The sequence below is a fragment of the Anomaloglossus baeobatrachus genome, chromosome 1 (assembly GCF_048569485.1).
Source record: "Anomaloglossus baeobatrachus isolate aAnoBae1 chromosome 1, aAnoBae1.hap1, whole genome shotgun sequence".
NCBI lineage: Eukaryota > Metazoa > Chordata > Amphibia > Anura > Aromobatidae > Anomaloglossus > Anomaloglossus baeobatrachus.
In genome coordinates this window covers 51,003,818-51,022,051 of record NC_134353.1, presented here as the reverse complement: position 1 = coordinate 51,022,051, position 18,234 = coordinate 51,003,818, and the positions used below count along the sequence as shown (strand labels likewise).

At 35.3% G+C, this 18,234-nt stretch overlaps 1 gene segment (V, D, J or C); it reads right to left on the bottom strand.

Moving 5' to 3' along the window:
- Nucleotides 1-686: 686 nt before the first annotated feature.
- LOC142304341 (Ig kappa chain V region Mem5-like) overlaps nucleotides 687-18,234 on the bottom strand; it is a 163,333-nt gene continuing 145,785 nt past the window's right edge. Inside the window, 2 exon segments of the V gene segment in view lie at nucleotides 687-1,221; nucleotides 11,782-11,815. Of these exon segments, the coding sequence occupies nucleotides 899-1,221; nucleotides 11,782-11,815 (357 nt within the window).

Here is an 18,234-nt window from a genome sequence, read left to right as displayed (position 1 = left end):
AAAAGGGGACAATATGAACTTTATACAGCCTTTTAGGCCCATACGATCTATTTCAATCATGGGCTTGGGATATTAATTGGGCCATTTTGCCCAATGGGTAGAGGTTGGGTGGCAACAATACAGAGATGAGTATTGGACACTGAGACCTTAAAGGGTTATTCTACTCCACAGAATAGATTGCTGATTACTGGGGGTCCGACTCCTGGAACCCTCATAGATCCTGATATTGGAGCTCTTGGCTTTCTCTAACAGTCCATAGACAGCTGAGGTCAAGCATGCGCACCGCCACACCATTCAAGACGTGGTTCTTCAGAACCCCAATCTCGCAATCAGAAAGTTATCCCTTCTTCTATGGATAAAAGATAACTTTTTTTTTTAGGTGGGGACTTCTATTCTCCACTTCTACTTCCCACATGGTAGCTTGTGCTCTCCTTTATTCATTAAAATTCTTCCATTAACACCATTGCCCAAGTATTAGTAGTTAACTATCAACGCATTTTGAATTTCGCAGCATCCTTAATCAGGAGGTTAGTGACCTGTCTGTTTAATTTATCTCTAGGCAAGAGTGATGTGATGTCCTCTCCTATGGATGTCCTCTCCAATGGATACTGTATTAAACCCAATAGAGATCTTATTGTATTTCCCATAAACCAGTCAACTTATTTATCAAATAATAAACAAACTAGTATGAAGCAGAACATTTTTTTTTATTTATTTTTCTGACATATCATGAAAAGAAGCAGAAAACAATAATTTGTTTCTATGACGTAATTTACAATAATACAAAGAGTTGTGATGGGCCAAATGTGATCATACGGCTTATATATAATGTGTATTATGTTGTAAATCAACGTATAGCACGGAATGCATTAAATAGAGAAATATGAGGAACAGTCTCCTAACACTCCTTTGTCTTGAAGCTCTTCACCACCGGTGAGGACAGAGTCTTATGCGTCACCTCGCATGCTATTTCGGTATACTCTTTGTACTTCTCAGACGTGAGGGTCATCATACTACTCCTACTGTAGGTAATGTCAGCGTCCTTGATATTTTCACTGTCCTTCACACCGCTGCTCACAACCTTGCTGTCCACTTTCCATACCACTTTGAGTTCTCCTGGGTAGAATTTATCGATCAGACAGACACATGTAGCTACCCCTGTAGCTATCTCATCATCAGAGGGACGGAAGATTGATACAGAAGGAACCGAATCTTCTCTTCCTGTAACAAAGAGTGGACAGGGTTTAGTTTATCTAAAGTAACATGAAGGCAATGTATCTAGTTAAGAAGGAATGCCAGGTCACACATAAGGTAAATACAAAGGCTAAAAAAACAACAATGATGAATTATAAAATCTGTAAGAACAACATAAATGATATGATATAAACTCAAATACTGCAGGTATTATATTCACAACTAACTATGTATCACTATATCTATCTATCTATCTATCCATAATCTATCTATCTATCCCTCTATCCCTCTATCTATCTATCTATCTATCTATCTATCTATCTATCTATCTATCTATCTATCTATCTATCTATCTATCTATCCCTCTATCTATCCCTCTATCTATCTATCCCTCTATCTATCTATCTATCTATCCCTCTATCTATCTATCCCTCTATCTATCTATCTATCCCTCTATCTATCCCTCTATCTATCCCTCTATCTATCCCTCTATCCATCCCTCTATCTATCTATCTATCTATCTATCTATCTATCTATCCATCCATCTATCTCTATTTTCTATATTCCATTATTGGCTCTTGGCCCTGCTCTTGGAATAGATTTAGAACAGGTGCTTAGCATCAGTAGTAATGATTTCCATATCTATGAAGGAATTTGTGGTCTTACCCATCTCTGGTAGGTTGGGTTGTGTTAATGATTAGGATTTGGTGATGTGTCAATCTACCTTTCAGTTTGTATCATCTTTAGACATTCTTTGGTTAAAAAACCAAAATATCAACTTTGCTTACCCCCTGTTACCCAAGCAATGCCAGCAATGATAGATACATAGATAATAGATAGATAACAGACAGATAGAGGTAGAGATAGAGAGATAGAGAGATAGATAGATAGATAGAGAGATAGATAGAGAGATAGAGAGATAGATAGAGAGATAGTTAGATAGATAGATAGATAGATAGATAGATAGATAGATAGATAGATAGATGGATAGATACATAGATAGATAGATAGAGGGATAGATAGATAGATAGATAGATAGATAGAGGGATAGATAGATAGATATATAGATAGATAGATAGATGGATAGATAGATAGATAGATAGAGGGATAGATAGATAGATAGATAGATAGAGGGATAGATAGATAGATGGATAGATACATAGATAGATAGATAGATAGATAGATAGATAGATAGAGGGATATATAGATAGAGGGATAGATAGATAGATGGATAGATACATAGAGGGATAGATAGATAGATAGATACATAGATAGATAGATAGAGGGATAGATAGATAGATAGATAGATAGCTAGATAGATAGATAGAGGGATATATAGATAGAGGGATAGATAGATAGATAGATGTATAGATACATAGAGGGATAGATAGATAGATAGATAGATAGATACATAGATAGATAGATAGAGGGATAGATAGAGGGATAGATAGATAGATAGAGGGATAGATAGATAGATAGATAGATAGATAGATAGAGGGATAGATAGATAGAGGGATAGATAGATAGATAGATAGATAGATAGATAGATAGATAGATAGATAGATAGATAGAGGGATAGATAGATAGATAGATAGATGGATAGATACATAGATAGATAGATAGAGGGATAGAGGGATAGATAGATAGATAGATAGATAGATAGGTAGATAGATTGAGGGATAGATAGATAATTAGATAGATAGGTAGATAGATTAATAGATAATAGATAGATAGATAGATAGATAGATAGATGGATACATAGAGTATTCTACAAAAGACTTCATCTTTGAGAAATTTTCTTTTAATCTAAACCATAATTTTTGTGTAAGACTTGAAACCCCACCAATTCCTATAACAGGGATATTGAGTTGACCCTTTTCTATTAAAAGACCATCCTGTTAAAGACTGGCATTTTTGAATGTCCATCTTACAGAAGATTTTTATGGTAATCTACTGATGAGAAGAGTACTTACAATATTCCCCTTCTCTTTATAAAAAAACCCTCTTTTAACATGAGCAACAATTATAGATAGGATATCCTATAGTGTAACGGATAAAAAAAACCAAAAAACTTGTTCTTCTTATATTTCTAAATGCTCGAACTATATGTACTAGATTTATTAGTTATGTGTCACAATTATAACATTTAACTTTGTTTTTAAGGGTATTTTTAGGATGATATTGTTGTAATAGATTGATCTATTTAATAATCGGGAATTGCCTAAATTGTAATATTAATTTTTGCTAGTATGAAAAAAAAACCAAAAATATAAAAAAAGTTAAAGGCAAAAAAAACCAAAACCCAACATAATTTATAAATGTTGTTGTAAACTGGATACCTGTTAAAACCTGAGTATTTCATGTTTCAATATATAATACATTTAATTAGTGATTAATGATGAAAATGATGAATGGAGTGATAACTGGTCAATGAACCAATATTGAATTCTTAAAATATTAGACTTAATTATGGAAATTACTTACGTCTTTATTCTATCTTATTTCATGACCCATGATGAACCACAATAAGACCATGAAGTTACTTCCCTGTACAAATACTGAGTTGTGTATTACGGTATTTTTTGTCATTTTCTCTAACAGTATATTTTAAGGGATGTCAATAAAATATATTTCTGTAACTTTTGCCTCTCTATTTTACAAAAAGTATTATATGTAAAACTTATGTTTACATGCTAAAAAAAAAGATTATATTAATATAGATTATATATATATATATATATATATACATACACTATATTAATTTATATATATATATATATATATATATAAAACTACATTGGATTATTATTCCATAATTTACTTTTTTTTTATTAAATAAAAGGATTATTATTTACAATGGAAGAGAAAACAAAGACTATGAATATTCAAGAAGAAATTCTATATTGTGGTTTAAATATCCACTTGCTATGTCATGATTTTTTTGTGTTTTGTTTTATATATTTATAGCCAAATTACTTGTGTTCACTGGGAGACAGATAAAATAATCAATTATTTAACTGTTTTGTTTTTTTTTACCAAGACTAAACTAAAAAAAAACCCAACTAAACATTTTACAACTAAACTTTTTACAACGAAAACTTTTTAAACTTTTTACAACTAAAAAGATAAATAGACATGTAAAAGTGATAAAAAAAAATCATGGTAATCAAGAAAAAAATTAAATTCACAAATAAAAGTACACTTACATTTAATTTCTACAGTGGTGTTATTGCCAAAAGTGTCCCACAGTAGATACTACTTCTATGGTGATCGTATAAAACCTATAGAGTACCGGTGTGCCTCGAATTACCAGTGTGCCGCAGATTACCCATGTGCCTTAAGTTACCAGTGTACCTCAAGTTACTTGTGTGACTCAAGTTACCGGTGTGCCTCAGGTTACGGTATGCTTCAAGTTACCTGTTTATGTCAAGGTACTGGAGTGCTTCAGGTTACCAGTGTGCCTCAAGATCCCAGAGTGCCTCAAGTTACTGGTGTGCCTCAAGTTACTGGTGTGCCTCAAGTTACCAGTGTGCCTCAAGTTACCGTTTTGCCTCAAGTTATCAGTGAGCCTCAAGTTACTGGTGTGCCTCAAGTTATAGCATGTTACTTTTCTATTGTTCTTTTCTTTTTATTAGTTAAAATTCAACTCTGGTCAGAATGACCATTTGTTTTTATCCCCTCCACCCAAAGTCCTTATGCTCCGTGCCTATATTTTAATTTACCAAAAACCAAGGAAAAAAAAAAAATTCCCATAAATTCAACAAGAATAAAAAAAGTTTGGGAAAAGTAAAACTTACATTAATAGGTATACTTACGTTTAATCTCTACTGTGGTTTTGCTTCCAAAAGTGAGCCACAGCAGAGAGTTCCCCTATACTCATGATACAAAAACCTACCACATCTACATATTACTGACTGTAACTATTTACATTCTTTTCTTTACTGTTTTATGAGGGGAAATTGGACTCCAATCAGAATAACCTATATAACTTACTATTATCTAAGTCTATGTCTTGTTCTTTTTAGGTTTGTTTTGTTATGTGTAATTAAAAATTTAGGTAAAATTACACAAATTCACGTAATGCAAGTTAAAAAAATAATCAGACGTTTTATATTATTTTTTTCCAAGAACAGATAAAAAAGGCACAGAACAACCAAAACCTATAAAAGTAACAAGTATAGATAATAATTAAGAGAAATGAGAAAAAAATACCTTATATGTAAAGGTATACTTACGTTTAATCTCGACAGTGGTTTTACTTCCAAAAGTGTACCACAGCAGATAGTTCCCCTATACTCCTCATACCAAAACCTACCATGTCTACCTATTACTGACTGTAACTTTTTACATGTCCTCTTTAAAGTCACCTATATTTTTTAATTATTAATTGTTTTCTTTGCCTTAATTATTTTTAAAAAAAAATAGATCTTACCAAAAATTACCATAATTTGTTCCCCAAATATTAATCTAGAGTTGTTTCCATTTTCAAATTAAAGTTCAAATATTTTAATTCTAACTCAAACTATTAAAATTCAAAGTCCAGTAAAGTAGTGAAATGATTTGTATATATATTTTTTGGCAAAAAATAGGTTAATAAGGTATTAAAAAAAGCCCTAAAAAAATATAAAAATTAGGAAACATGAGAAAGAAAATAACTTACACTTAAAGGTATACTTACGTTTAATCTCTACAATGGTTTTACTTCCAAAAGTGAACCACAGCAGATAGTTCCTCTATACTACTCATACAAGAACCTACTGGATCCTGTTACACTTTTTTAGCTTTCCCTGGTATATACAGTATATTTTAAATTTAAGTCAAATTACCTATATATATATATATATATATATATATATATATATATATATATATATATATGAATATATATATATATATATATATATATATATGTAAAAAAATATAAGAAGCGCCATGAAATAAAGGGAGCTATAGTAATAAATAATAGTAACAAATTATATATATATATATATATATATATACATAAAATGTTTTTTTAAAATTTCATTCTAGGTAATTTGACTTAAATCTAAAATATACTGTATGTATAGATAAAAAAGCCTACCCAACCCGCAACCTCTATAACCGACATTAATACATACTAATCAAGAAAAATGAGAACGAAAAAACTTACACTTAAAGGTATACTTATGTTTAATCTCTACAGTGGTTTTACTTCCAAAAGTGTACCACAGTAGATGGTTCCCCTATACTCCTCATACAATAACCCATGTTGTCTACCTATAAACTGACTGTAACTTTTCACCTTTTTTCCTTTGCTGTTTTATGAGATTAAGTTGGACTCTAATCAGAATAATCACTATTTATTCCAAAAATTTGGGAAAAATGTATTCCATAATTTTGCCAATTTTTTAAACTATACATAAAAAATCCACAAAGGAAGAAACAAAATGAATATATAACATTTGGTAATGATGTTTTGCTATATGACTGAAATAATATAATATCTATATCTACTGCGCCCTGATTTCTATGTGAAAAATCGCTATAAAGTTAACAATGCTCATCATACAAAAACCCAAACAGTTATGGGTAATGTTTTTGCTTTACTATTACCTGTAGTTATATCATGTACATTTTTGTGCTCTTTTTGAACCAATTATTTTAATTGTAACTCAAACTATTTAAATTCAATGCTCGGTGAAGTAATAAAATGTTCTTTTATGGTATTTTTGGCCAAAGAACAAGTTAATAATGTATACAAGAAAAAAATTCTAAAAGAAAAGATAATAATTAGGAAAAATGAGAAAGAAAAAAACCTTACATTTAAAGGTATACTTACGTTTAATCTCTACAGTGGTTTTGCCTCCAAAAGTGTACCACAGTAGACAGTTACCCTATACTCCTCATACAAAAACCTACTAACGATCAACTTACCCATCATTATAAAAAAATCTCTTCTCACTTGTGGTTTATTTAATTTCATGTTTTTAAATGGGCCCTAACAAAAATGATCATTATTTACTCCCCTTAATTTATGATTGTGCTCAATTTTAAAACCTTATAGAAAAAATAATAACGTAATAACTTTTTTACTACTGTAATATTATAATATATATATATATATATATATATATATATATATATATAAAAATTATACTTCATAGATTTACTTAGTAACCCAGTTATTGGATGTAAAAAAAGTACTATAAAATGTACTATTCCCCATAGAACCCCATTCTCTCTGGAGAATCTTTACTACTTGTCACTATTATCTATGGCCAAACCTTAGACATTTTTTTTAGCTTTTTTTGGTGTACATAGTATTTGTTAAATTTAAGTAAAATTATAAATATTTTCGATTGCTTCATCCTAGGTAAATTTACTTAAATTTAACAAATCCTGTATATACCAAAAAAACGCTAAAAAAATGCATAATTTGTAAATAGATTATATATATATATATATATATTATATATATATATATATATATATATATATTTTATTTATTTTTTTTCCATTATTTTGTTGCCTAGAAAAGTAAAAAAAAAAGACCTACACAACCCAAAACCTTTGTAAGAAACAGTAATAGATACTAATCAATAAAAATGATTAAGGAAATTCACATTTAAAGGTATAATACTTACGTTTTATCTCTACAGTGGTTTTACTTCCAAAAGTGTACCGCAGTAGATAGTTCCCCTATACTCCTCATATAAAAAACAACTTACATGTCCTATTTAAAGTCACTTATATTTTGTAACTTATATATATATATTTTCTTTCTTAAATAAACCCAGGAGGTCCCTTCCAACTTTAATATACCTTACCAAGAATTACCATAATTTATTCGGCAAAAATAAATCTAGGTTTTGTGCCCATTTGTAGATTAAAGTATGCACGCTAAAACCATAGACGAAAAAAACTAATATATTACTATATAAACAATGAAATTGTTTAAAAGAACTTAGAGTCCTCAGTGGTTGATACGTTTTAATGGCTAACTGAAAAGATGGTAATAATTGCAAGCTTTCGAGACTACTCAGGTCTCTTCATCAGGCATGGTATAACACAAAATCTGAAGAGTCACATATTTATACACAACAGGATAAAATATGCATAAATATGTGACTCTTCAGATTTTGTGTTATACCATTCCTGATGAAGAGACCTGAGTAGTCTCGAAAGCTTGCAATTATTACCATCTTTTCAATTAGCCATTAAAAGGTATCAACCACTGAGGACTCTCAGTTCTTTTAAACAATTTTTTTATCTCTACCGGCTAACACGGTACAAAGTTATATTTTACTTATATAAACAATGGTGATACTATGGTGTTATTTAAGAATTTAGTTAACAAAGTTTACAAGGTATACAAAAAATACTGTAAACAAAAGAAAATAATTAGGAAAAATGAGAAAGAAAAAAACTTACACTTAAAGGTATACTTACGTTTAATCTCTACAGTGGTTTTACTTCCAAAAGTGTACCACAGTAGATAGTTCCTCTATACTCCTCATACAAAAACCTACTGTACACTGCTGAGGATCAACTTACACATCATTTAAAAAATAACTTCTCACTTGTTTTTAATTTTTATTAAAATGGGCCCTAACAAAAATGATAATTATTTACCCCTGTAATTTATGATTGTGCTCAATTTTAATACTTTATTGAAATAAAACATATCATAATACCAATTATACTACTGTAATATTATAAAAAAAATGTATAACACCTAATAGAGTCCTTTAGTAACCCATGAATTGGATGTAAAAAAATAGTATGAAATTTACTATTCCTCATAGAACCCTATTTTTCTCTGGAGAATCTTTACTACTTGTTACTATTATCTATGGCCAAACCATGCCCAGTTTTTGAAGGTATATACAGTATTTGTTATATTTAATACAATATATATATTTTTTTCCATTATTTCTTTTGCCTAGAAAAGTTAAAAAAGACCCACACAACCCAAAACCTCTGTAAGTAACATTAATAAATACTAATCAAGTATCAAAAATGAGAGCGAAAAGACTTAAATTTAAAGGTATACTTACGCTTAATCTCTACAGTGGTTTTACTTCCAAAAGTGTACCACAGTAGATAGTTCCTCTATACTCCTCATACAAAAAATAACTTACATATCCTCTTTTAAGTCACCTGTTTTTGTAGCTTTTCAATTGTTTTCTTTGCCATATATATATATATATATAAATATAAATATATATATATATATATATATATATATATATATGCGCACATTATATATACATGTTTTAAAAAATAGACCCTACCAAGAATTACTATAATTTATTCCCCAAATATTAATCTAGAAGTGTTCCCAATTTTAAATTAAATTATACAGTCTAAAACGGTATAAGCAAAAAAAAAATCTAATACCTTAGTATATAATCTATGGGGATACTATACTGTTATTTCAAAATGTTGTAGTTAATATAATTACTTACTGTACCATGATTTCTATGTGAAACTTTATTAAAAATTAACTTTATTTATCATACAAAACTCCTTTCTTCTCTCGGTATAGTTTTATGACTTACTAATGTCTATGGCAGATGCCTTGTACGTTTTTGTGCTTTTTTTGCTATATATAGCTTAAATTTAGGGCAAATTACACAAATTCACCTAATGCCAGGTAAAATACCGTAATCAAACATGTTATATTATTTTTTTCCGAGAACAGATAAAAAAGGCATAGAACAACAAAAACCTAAAAAAATAAGAACAGAGATTAATTAAGAAAAATGAGAAAGATAAAAAACTTACATTTAATGGTATACTTACGTTTAAGCTCGACAGTGGTTTTACTTCCAAAAGTGTTCCACAGTAGATAGTTCCCCTATACTCCTCATACAAAAACCTACTGAGGATCAACTTACATGTCCTCTTTGAAATCATCTATATTTGGTAACTTTTCTTAATTGTTTTCTTGACTTCAAATTTTAATTATATTGGTTCTAACGAGAATGACAATTATATACTCCCTAAATATTAATCTAGGGTTGTGCCCAATTTTTATTTAAATTATACATATAAAAGTCTTAGAGAAAAAAAAAATATTACCTATGGTAATACTATAAAGCTATTTGAAAAATGTTTAGAGTACATGATGGTATTTATTATAACATATTTTAGATGCATAAAATGGCTATAAATTGCTCTAAAATTAATATAAAAGTAAAATAAAGTTAACTATACTTGGAATTAAATCTCTTTTTACGCTACCTTACTATTATCTACAATGGAAACCTTGTACATTTTTGAGGTTTTCTTGGTATATACAATATGTTTTAATTTTAAGTTAAATTACCTAGATTCACTTAAATCATCTAAAATAATAAAAAACCTTATTGATTTTTTTAAAAAAGTAAAATTTCTATAAATAACAATAATAGAAACTAATCAAGAAAAAAATGAGTAAGAAAAAACCCTTATATTTAAAGGTTTACTTGCATTTAATATTTACAGTGTCTTTTTTACCAAAAGTGAATCAAAGTAAAAAGTTTCCCTACAAAAACCTACTGTATACTGCTGAGCATTAATTTATTTCTCCTCTTTAATAAAGACATTTAATATTACTTTTTAATTGTTTTAGTCACTTCTATTTAAAAAAATAAAGAGGACAACAAGAATGATTGTTATTTACCCCCAAACTTAATCTATGGAAGCATTATTTTTTTTTTCTTTAAGAATTTATACTTAACACTTTAGAAGAATTAAAATCAAATTACCTATGTTAATACTATAATGTAATGTAACAAACATATTTAGTTTCTACACTATAGTTTCCATGTGAAAAATTTCTATTAAATTAATTAATTAAACACATCATACAAAATCCATTAATCTGTGGGTAAAGATTAATTCATCATTTCTCATTGTACATTTTAGGGGATTTCCTTTTTACATATTTTAATTTTAAGTAAACTTGCCCAATCTCACAAAGTTATATAAAATGATCAAAAATATTATACTTTTTTGTCTAACAAGAAAATGCATAAAAGATATTAAAAAAACTGCATACGTTTGTAGTTAAAAATCTTTACCGACACATTTTTGTGCTTGTTTTTTTTTTTTGTTATATATTTTTAAATTTAAAGTTACCAAATGCCAAATAAACTAATTAAATATTTTATATAATTTGTCCAAAAACAAAAAAAGCATACACAAAAAAGAAAAAGGATAAAAGTAACAAGAATAGATACTAATTTGAAAAGAATGAGAAAACAAAAACTTACTTTTAAAGTTATACTTACATTTAATCACTAGAATGATTTTACTACTAAACTTGTACAATGGCTCATAATTCCCAAATACAAACATTTACTGTATACTTCTGTAAGTTAAATTTCATGTCCTCTTGACAGTAAATTACATAATGTCACTTTTTACATTTTTTTCCCCTTTTTTTAGTTAAACAACTACATAGTCCATACAAAAACTGAGAGAATAAGAAACATACTTTACAATAATAAGGTCAATAATGCTCAGAGATGAACAAGAACAAACTGAAAAAAAGACACAAAAAAAATCATAATAAGCAGATACAGAACAAATAATTCTCACATTTATGGGTCTACTTACGTTTTATTTCAACCCTAGTTCCTTTACCGAAAGTCCACCACAGTGAAAAGTCTGCATTACCTGTCTGTACAAAAACCTTTCTTCAATAGGATGAGTTTGTTGAGTTTATTTTGCAGATGTTTTTCTATTTTTAGCTGAGGTTAAAATTCTTCAAAATCAGTCACCTGATTAGAAGAAAAAAAATACATTAAATGACTAAACCACATCCCATCACCTCAATGGCATTTCATGTCCTAATTAGAGATGAGCGAACCGGTCGCGGTTCGGCTCGACTTCGGTTCGTCGAACGGGCGTCTCGTTCGAGTTCGGTTCGGCGAACGTTCGACAAACCGAACTCGAACCGCATAGGAAACAATGGCAGGCAATCACAAACACATAAAAACACCTAGAAAACACCCTCAAAGGTGTCCAAAAGGTGACAAACAACTCACAACACAACACAAACACATGGGAAAGTGACAAGGACATATACTCATGCAAAAACAAAAGAGCAGGACAAGGAGAAAGAAGAGGAGACACAGATATAGGCATTACACGCCCTTCTAAAATCATGTAAAACACCGCAAGGTGACTCCAAGTGGAGTCTCCCTTTTTTCCAAAAATTGGGCCACACACACACCCACCCCTTCAGTGGCAGCACTTGTGCCCCAGTTGTACACTTCACAGCTAGATTTGCATCAAGCACATTCAAAAATACGCCATACTTAACCGTCCCCAGGATGACACCGAGGTAGGTAGCAAAGTCTTTCCTGATCCCAGCTCTGTGCATCTTGGATCATTTTTAAAAACAATGTAAGCAAGGGTTACTCCAAGCGGAGTCTCCCTTTTTTTCAAAAAATTGGGCCACACACACCCACCCCTTCAGTGACAGCACTTGTGCCCCAGTTGTACACTTCACAGCTAGATTTGCATCAAGCACATTCAAAAATACGCCATACTTAACCGTCCCCAGGATGACACCGGGGTAGGTAGCAAAGTCTTTCCTGATCCCAGCTCTGTGCATCTTGGATCATTTTTAAAAACACAGCAAGGGTTACTCCAAGAAGAGTCTCCCTTTTTTCCAAAAATTGGGCCACACAGACACCCCATCAGTGGCAGCACTTGTGCCCTAGTTGTACACTTCACAGCTAGAGTTGCATCAAGCACATTCAAATTACACAAGCATTTACTCTCCCCAGGATGACACAGGGGTAGTAAATTCCTTGTGGATCCATGACTTGTTCATTTTGATGAACGTTAGTCTGTCCACATTGTCACTGGACAGACGTGTGCGCTTATCTGTCAGCACACACCCAGCAGCACTGAAGACACGTTCAGAGACAACGCTGGCAGCTGGACACGACAAAATCTCCAAGGCGTAAGTGGAAAGCTCTGGCCATTTTTCAAGATTTGAAGCCCAAAATGAGCAAGGCTCCATTTCCAAAGTAATAGCATCAATGTTCATTTGGAGATACTCCTGTATCATCCTCTCCAGCCGTTGACTATGTGTCAGACTTGTTGTCTCTGGTGGCCTTGCAAAGGAGGGTCTAAAAAAATTATGAAAAGATTCAATAAAATTGCTGTTACCAGCACCAGATACTTTGCTACTGGTACGGGTAGACTGTTGAAGATGACGAGACCGTCCCATGTTTGTCAAGTTAAAACTGGGAGAATCACTCCCTGCACCTGCACGGTTGTTTGGTGGAAAAGCCGAGCTAAGATCGAGTAACAGCTTCTGCTGATACTCCTGCATACGTGCGTCCCTTTCTATGGCTGGAATTATGTCACAAAATTTGGACTTGTACCGGGGATCTAATAGTGTGGCAAACCAGTAGTCATCATCACTTCTAATTTTGACAATACGAGGGTCATGTTGGAGGTAGTGCAGCAAGAAGGCACTCATGTGTCTTGCGCAGCCATGCGGACCAAGTCCACGCTGTGTTTGTGGCATAGAGGTGCTAACCGTTCTTTCTTCCTCTAACATCTCCCCCCAACCTCTTTCAAGTGAAATTTGACCAAGGTCTCCCTCATCCGCTGAGTCTTCCATGTCCATGGACAGTTCGTCCTCCATTTCTTCATGTTCTCCTGCACCTTCCTCAACATTTCGCCTGCTACCATGCGCCCTTGTTGATCCCTGTCCCCCATGGTCCCATGCTTGCCGCGTTGGTGATGATGAACGTCTGGACCTTGGTGATGTTGTTGTGTCTTGCGCATATGAATCCTCCTGTAGTTCCTCCCCTTCCTGTTGTCCCACCCCCTGACTCCGAATAGTGTTTAGCGTGTGCTCCAGCATGTAAATGACTGGAATTGTCATGCTGATAATGGCATTGTCAGCGCTAAACATATTCGTCGCCATGTCGAAACTGTGCAGAAGGGTGCATAGGTCCTTGATCTGAGACCACTCCATCAGGGTGTTCTGCCCCACCTCTGCATCTCGTTGGCCCAGGCTATATGTCATGACGTATTGCACCAGGGCTCGGCGGTGCTGCCACAGTCGCTGTAACATGTGGAGAGTCGAATTCCAGCGTGTCGCCACATCGCATTTCAGGCGATGAACCGGCAGGCCGAAAGACTTCTGGAGTGATGCAAGTCGCTCAGCAGCGGTGGTTGAACGGCGGAAGTGAGCAGACAGTTTTCGTGCCCTGTTCAGAAGGCCATCTAGGCGGGGATAGTGTGTTAAAAATTGCTGGACAACAAGGTTCAACACGTGAGCCATACAAGGCACGTGTGTCACCTTGCCCAGGCGAAGGGCCGCACCCAGGTTTGCAGCATTGTCGCACATGGCCTTACCAGGCTGCAGGTTGAGTGGAGACAACCATTTATTAAACTCAGTCTCCAGAGCTGCCCACAACTCATCCGCTGTGTGACTCCTATTTCCAAGACATGTCAAGCTAAAGACCGCCTGATGCCGTTGCGCTCTGCTGCCAGCATAGTAATGAGGGGTGCGTGATTCCATCTGCGCAGTTACAACGCTGGTTGCCTGACCAGGCAGGCTTGGGGCGGAGGTGGAGGACCCAGATGAGGTGGAGGAGGCAGAAGCAGTGGCGGAACTTGGACAGACAGAGGACTGACACACAAGTCGTGGGGACGGCAAGACTTGTGCAGCAGACCCTTCACCATCTATCACCATAGTTTCCCAGGGCCCAGTCAGCGACATGTAACGTCCCTGTTCATGCTTACTGGTCCAAGTATCGGTGGTGAAATGCACCCGTTCACACACAGAGTTTCTCAAGGAAGCGGTGATGTTGTGTGCGACATGCTGGTGTAGCACGGGCACACCTTTCTTAGAGAAGTAGTGGCGACTGGGCATCTGGTGCTGGGGCACAGCGACAGACATAAGGTCTCTAAAAGCCTGTGTGTCCACCAGGCGGAAAGGCAGCATTTCGGTAGCCAAGAGCTTACAGAGGGATAAAGTCAACCTCTTAGCTTTGTCATGGGTCGCAGGAAATGGCCTTTATTTGTCCACATCTCAGGGACAGAGATCTGGCTGCTGTGTGTAGACGGCGTTGAGTAGGGTGTCCCTGGAAAAATGCAGGTTTGTGAGGAAAGTGCAGGCGTAGACATGATGTTGCCTTCATCCAACGTTGGTGCTATCAATGTCTGAGAGAGCTGTACACACGCACTTGTTTCCCCTTCCAAACCAACTGACGACCTACCAAGCACACTGCCTGTTGCGGTTACAGTGGTGGAAGTTGTGCGTGGAAAACCAGGTGTGACAGCTGTCCCCACAGTCCTAGAAGATGAAGAGCGCGCGGATGCACTGGAAGGGGCAGGCGGTGGATGGTTCGCTCCGCTAGGCCGCATTGCAGCACGGTGAGCTTCCCACTGGGACATATGATATTTATTCATGTGACGATTCATGGAAGAAGTTGTCAAACTGCTGAGGTTTTGCCCTCTACTAACAGAATCACGACAAATTTTACAGATCACATAATTTGGCCGATCTTTTGCTATGTCAAAAAAGGACCAGGCTAGGCAAGGCTTAGAGGGCATGCGTCCTGCTGATCCACCCCGACTAGTGCTCAGAGGCACAGTGGTGGCTGAGGATGCAGTTGTAGACGTGCTACCAGTACTCCGACTCTGTCCAGGAAGGCGCAAGGTAACTTCGTAGTCAGTTGCATCCTCCTCCACCGTCTCTGTTGACCTCCTCGAGGGCCTGACTGTGGGTTGACAGTAGGTGGGATCTAGAACTTCCTCATCAATTGTTGTGTTTGCACTCCCCTCACCCTCAGACCGAGCCTCTTCTTGCCCTGACCGAACATTTAAGTTGTCATCCTAATCTGGTATCTGCGTCTCATTGTCATCAGTATGTTCCTCATTGTCTATTACTACAGGTGTTTCAGTTTGTGAATAAGGGTCAACATTATGCTCAGAAACTTGGTCATCACGGCCTGAATCTGAGTCACAAAGGTTCTGGGCATCACTCCAGACCATTTCCTGGTCTGTACTCACTGTAGCTTGGGAGCAGACCTCTGATTCCCAGGCTATAGTGTGACTGAACAGCTCTGCAGACTCAGTGTTTTTTGGATGCGGTAGTTGAGGTGGAGGAGAGGGCACTTGTTGGACCACTTGAGATCCATTCAAGCATTTTCTTTTTTTGGCCATCATCTACCTTTGTTCCAGTTGTTCGTGTCCGTAAAAAAGGGAGCACATCGGATTGTCCACGGTAAGTAGTAGACATCTTACTTTTGCTGGTAGATGGTCTATCTTCAGCAGATGTTAATGGAGCTTTGCTACCTTCCCCACGGACAAACCCTTTGTTTCCTTTTCCAACACGCCTCTTCCCCTTTCCACCAGCATCTGTCATTTTGCCACTCATTTTGATTGCGACAAGATTATGCACTTAAAATGTGGTAGTAAAAATTGAGAGGTGGTGTAGATTGCAGCGGTGGTCTATCTTTATTAACAGCAGAATAAACAACAATAACTATCCCTTACAATGCAACTACGGCCCTTAAACTGGCAGCATAGTTTACTAGTATAATGGCTTAGTAACAATGAGTTTGAGTGTGCAATGCAGAGGTGATGCACATAGATTTGCACCAGTGGGACACTAATGGAAGTCCAACAGCCACTTTTAGGATGCCACTAAGTTTACTCAGTGTTTGCTAGTATAATGGCTTTGTAACAATGAGTTTGAGTGTGCAATGCAGAGGTGCTGCACATAGATTTGCACCAGTGGGACACTAATGGAAGTCCAACAGCCACTTTTAGGATGCCACTAAGTTTACTCAGTGTTTGCTAGTATAATGGCTTAGTAACAATGAGTTTGAGTGTGCAATGCAGAGGTGCTGCACATAGATTTGCACCAGTGGGACACTAATGGAAATCCAACAGCCACTTTTAGGATGCCACTAAGTTTACTCAGTGTTTGCTAGTATAATGGCTTAGTAATAATGAGTTTGAGTGTGTAATGCAGGGGTGCTGCACATAGATTTGCACCAGTGGGACACTAATGGGAATCCAACAGCCACTTTTAGGATGCCACTAAGTTTACTCAGGTGTTTGCTAGTGTATAATGGCTTAGTAACAATGAGCTTGAGTGTGTAATGGGCAGGAGGGTACAGTGCCAGGGTTGTGGGTCTGGGTACAGGAAAGGAAGCCTCCCTTTCTATCCCTCCTAATAGGGAAATGCAGCGAGGAAATCCCTGACCTTAGCTACACAGACGCTGTCATCTTGTGTAGCTGTTAAAATCTGTTTTCACGGACCTGACTGTCACCTATGGCTCTGACCCTACCGGTATTAGCCCTTAAAAGGACTAATAGAAACTTCTATCCCTATTCTGTATAGCGCTGTGTATAGAGCGTACACAGCAGTATCGGAGACAGGAGCTACGCCAGCGGTGACTGACACCAAGACGCAGAAGGCAGATAATGGCGTGCTGGAGGAAAATGTCCATTTTTATAATGCATGGACATGTGACATGGACATCCTATCACACATGCCGTTGCTTCTCTGGCTAAAAGTCCACTTAGCTGTGTGTGTCTGGGATTGGCTGACATGCTGGCCCGCCCCACTACACGTGCGCGCTTAAGGAAGGAAGACAAGGAAAAAAAAAATGGCGATCGCCATTATCCAAACAGCAGTGATCTGAATGCGCTGTTCCCGCACAATATACGCTGAAATTTCATAATAGTGTGAGTCACAGAGTGACTTACACTATTACAGCGGAAAGCCAGCTAGTAATAAGCTGGTCTTTTTGCTGCTAGAACCGTTCTCGAACGTATCTAGAACTATCGAGCTTTAGCAAAAAGCTCGAGTTCTAGTTCGATCCAGAACAGCCCCCAAAATCACTCGAGCCGCGAACTGGAGAACCTCGAACCGCGCTCAACTCTAGTCCTAATGGATGTACCACTTTCCATTATGCTAAGTTCGCACAAAAATATAATTTTTTTTGTATGATTCTCATCCAGAAAAATGAACAATCTTTCATCTACGTCATCATTTGTATGCCATGGCATTTGTTTTTATAC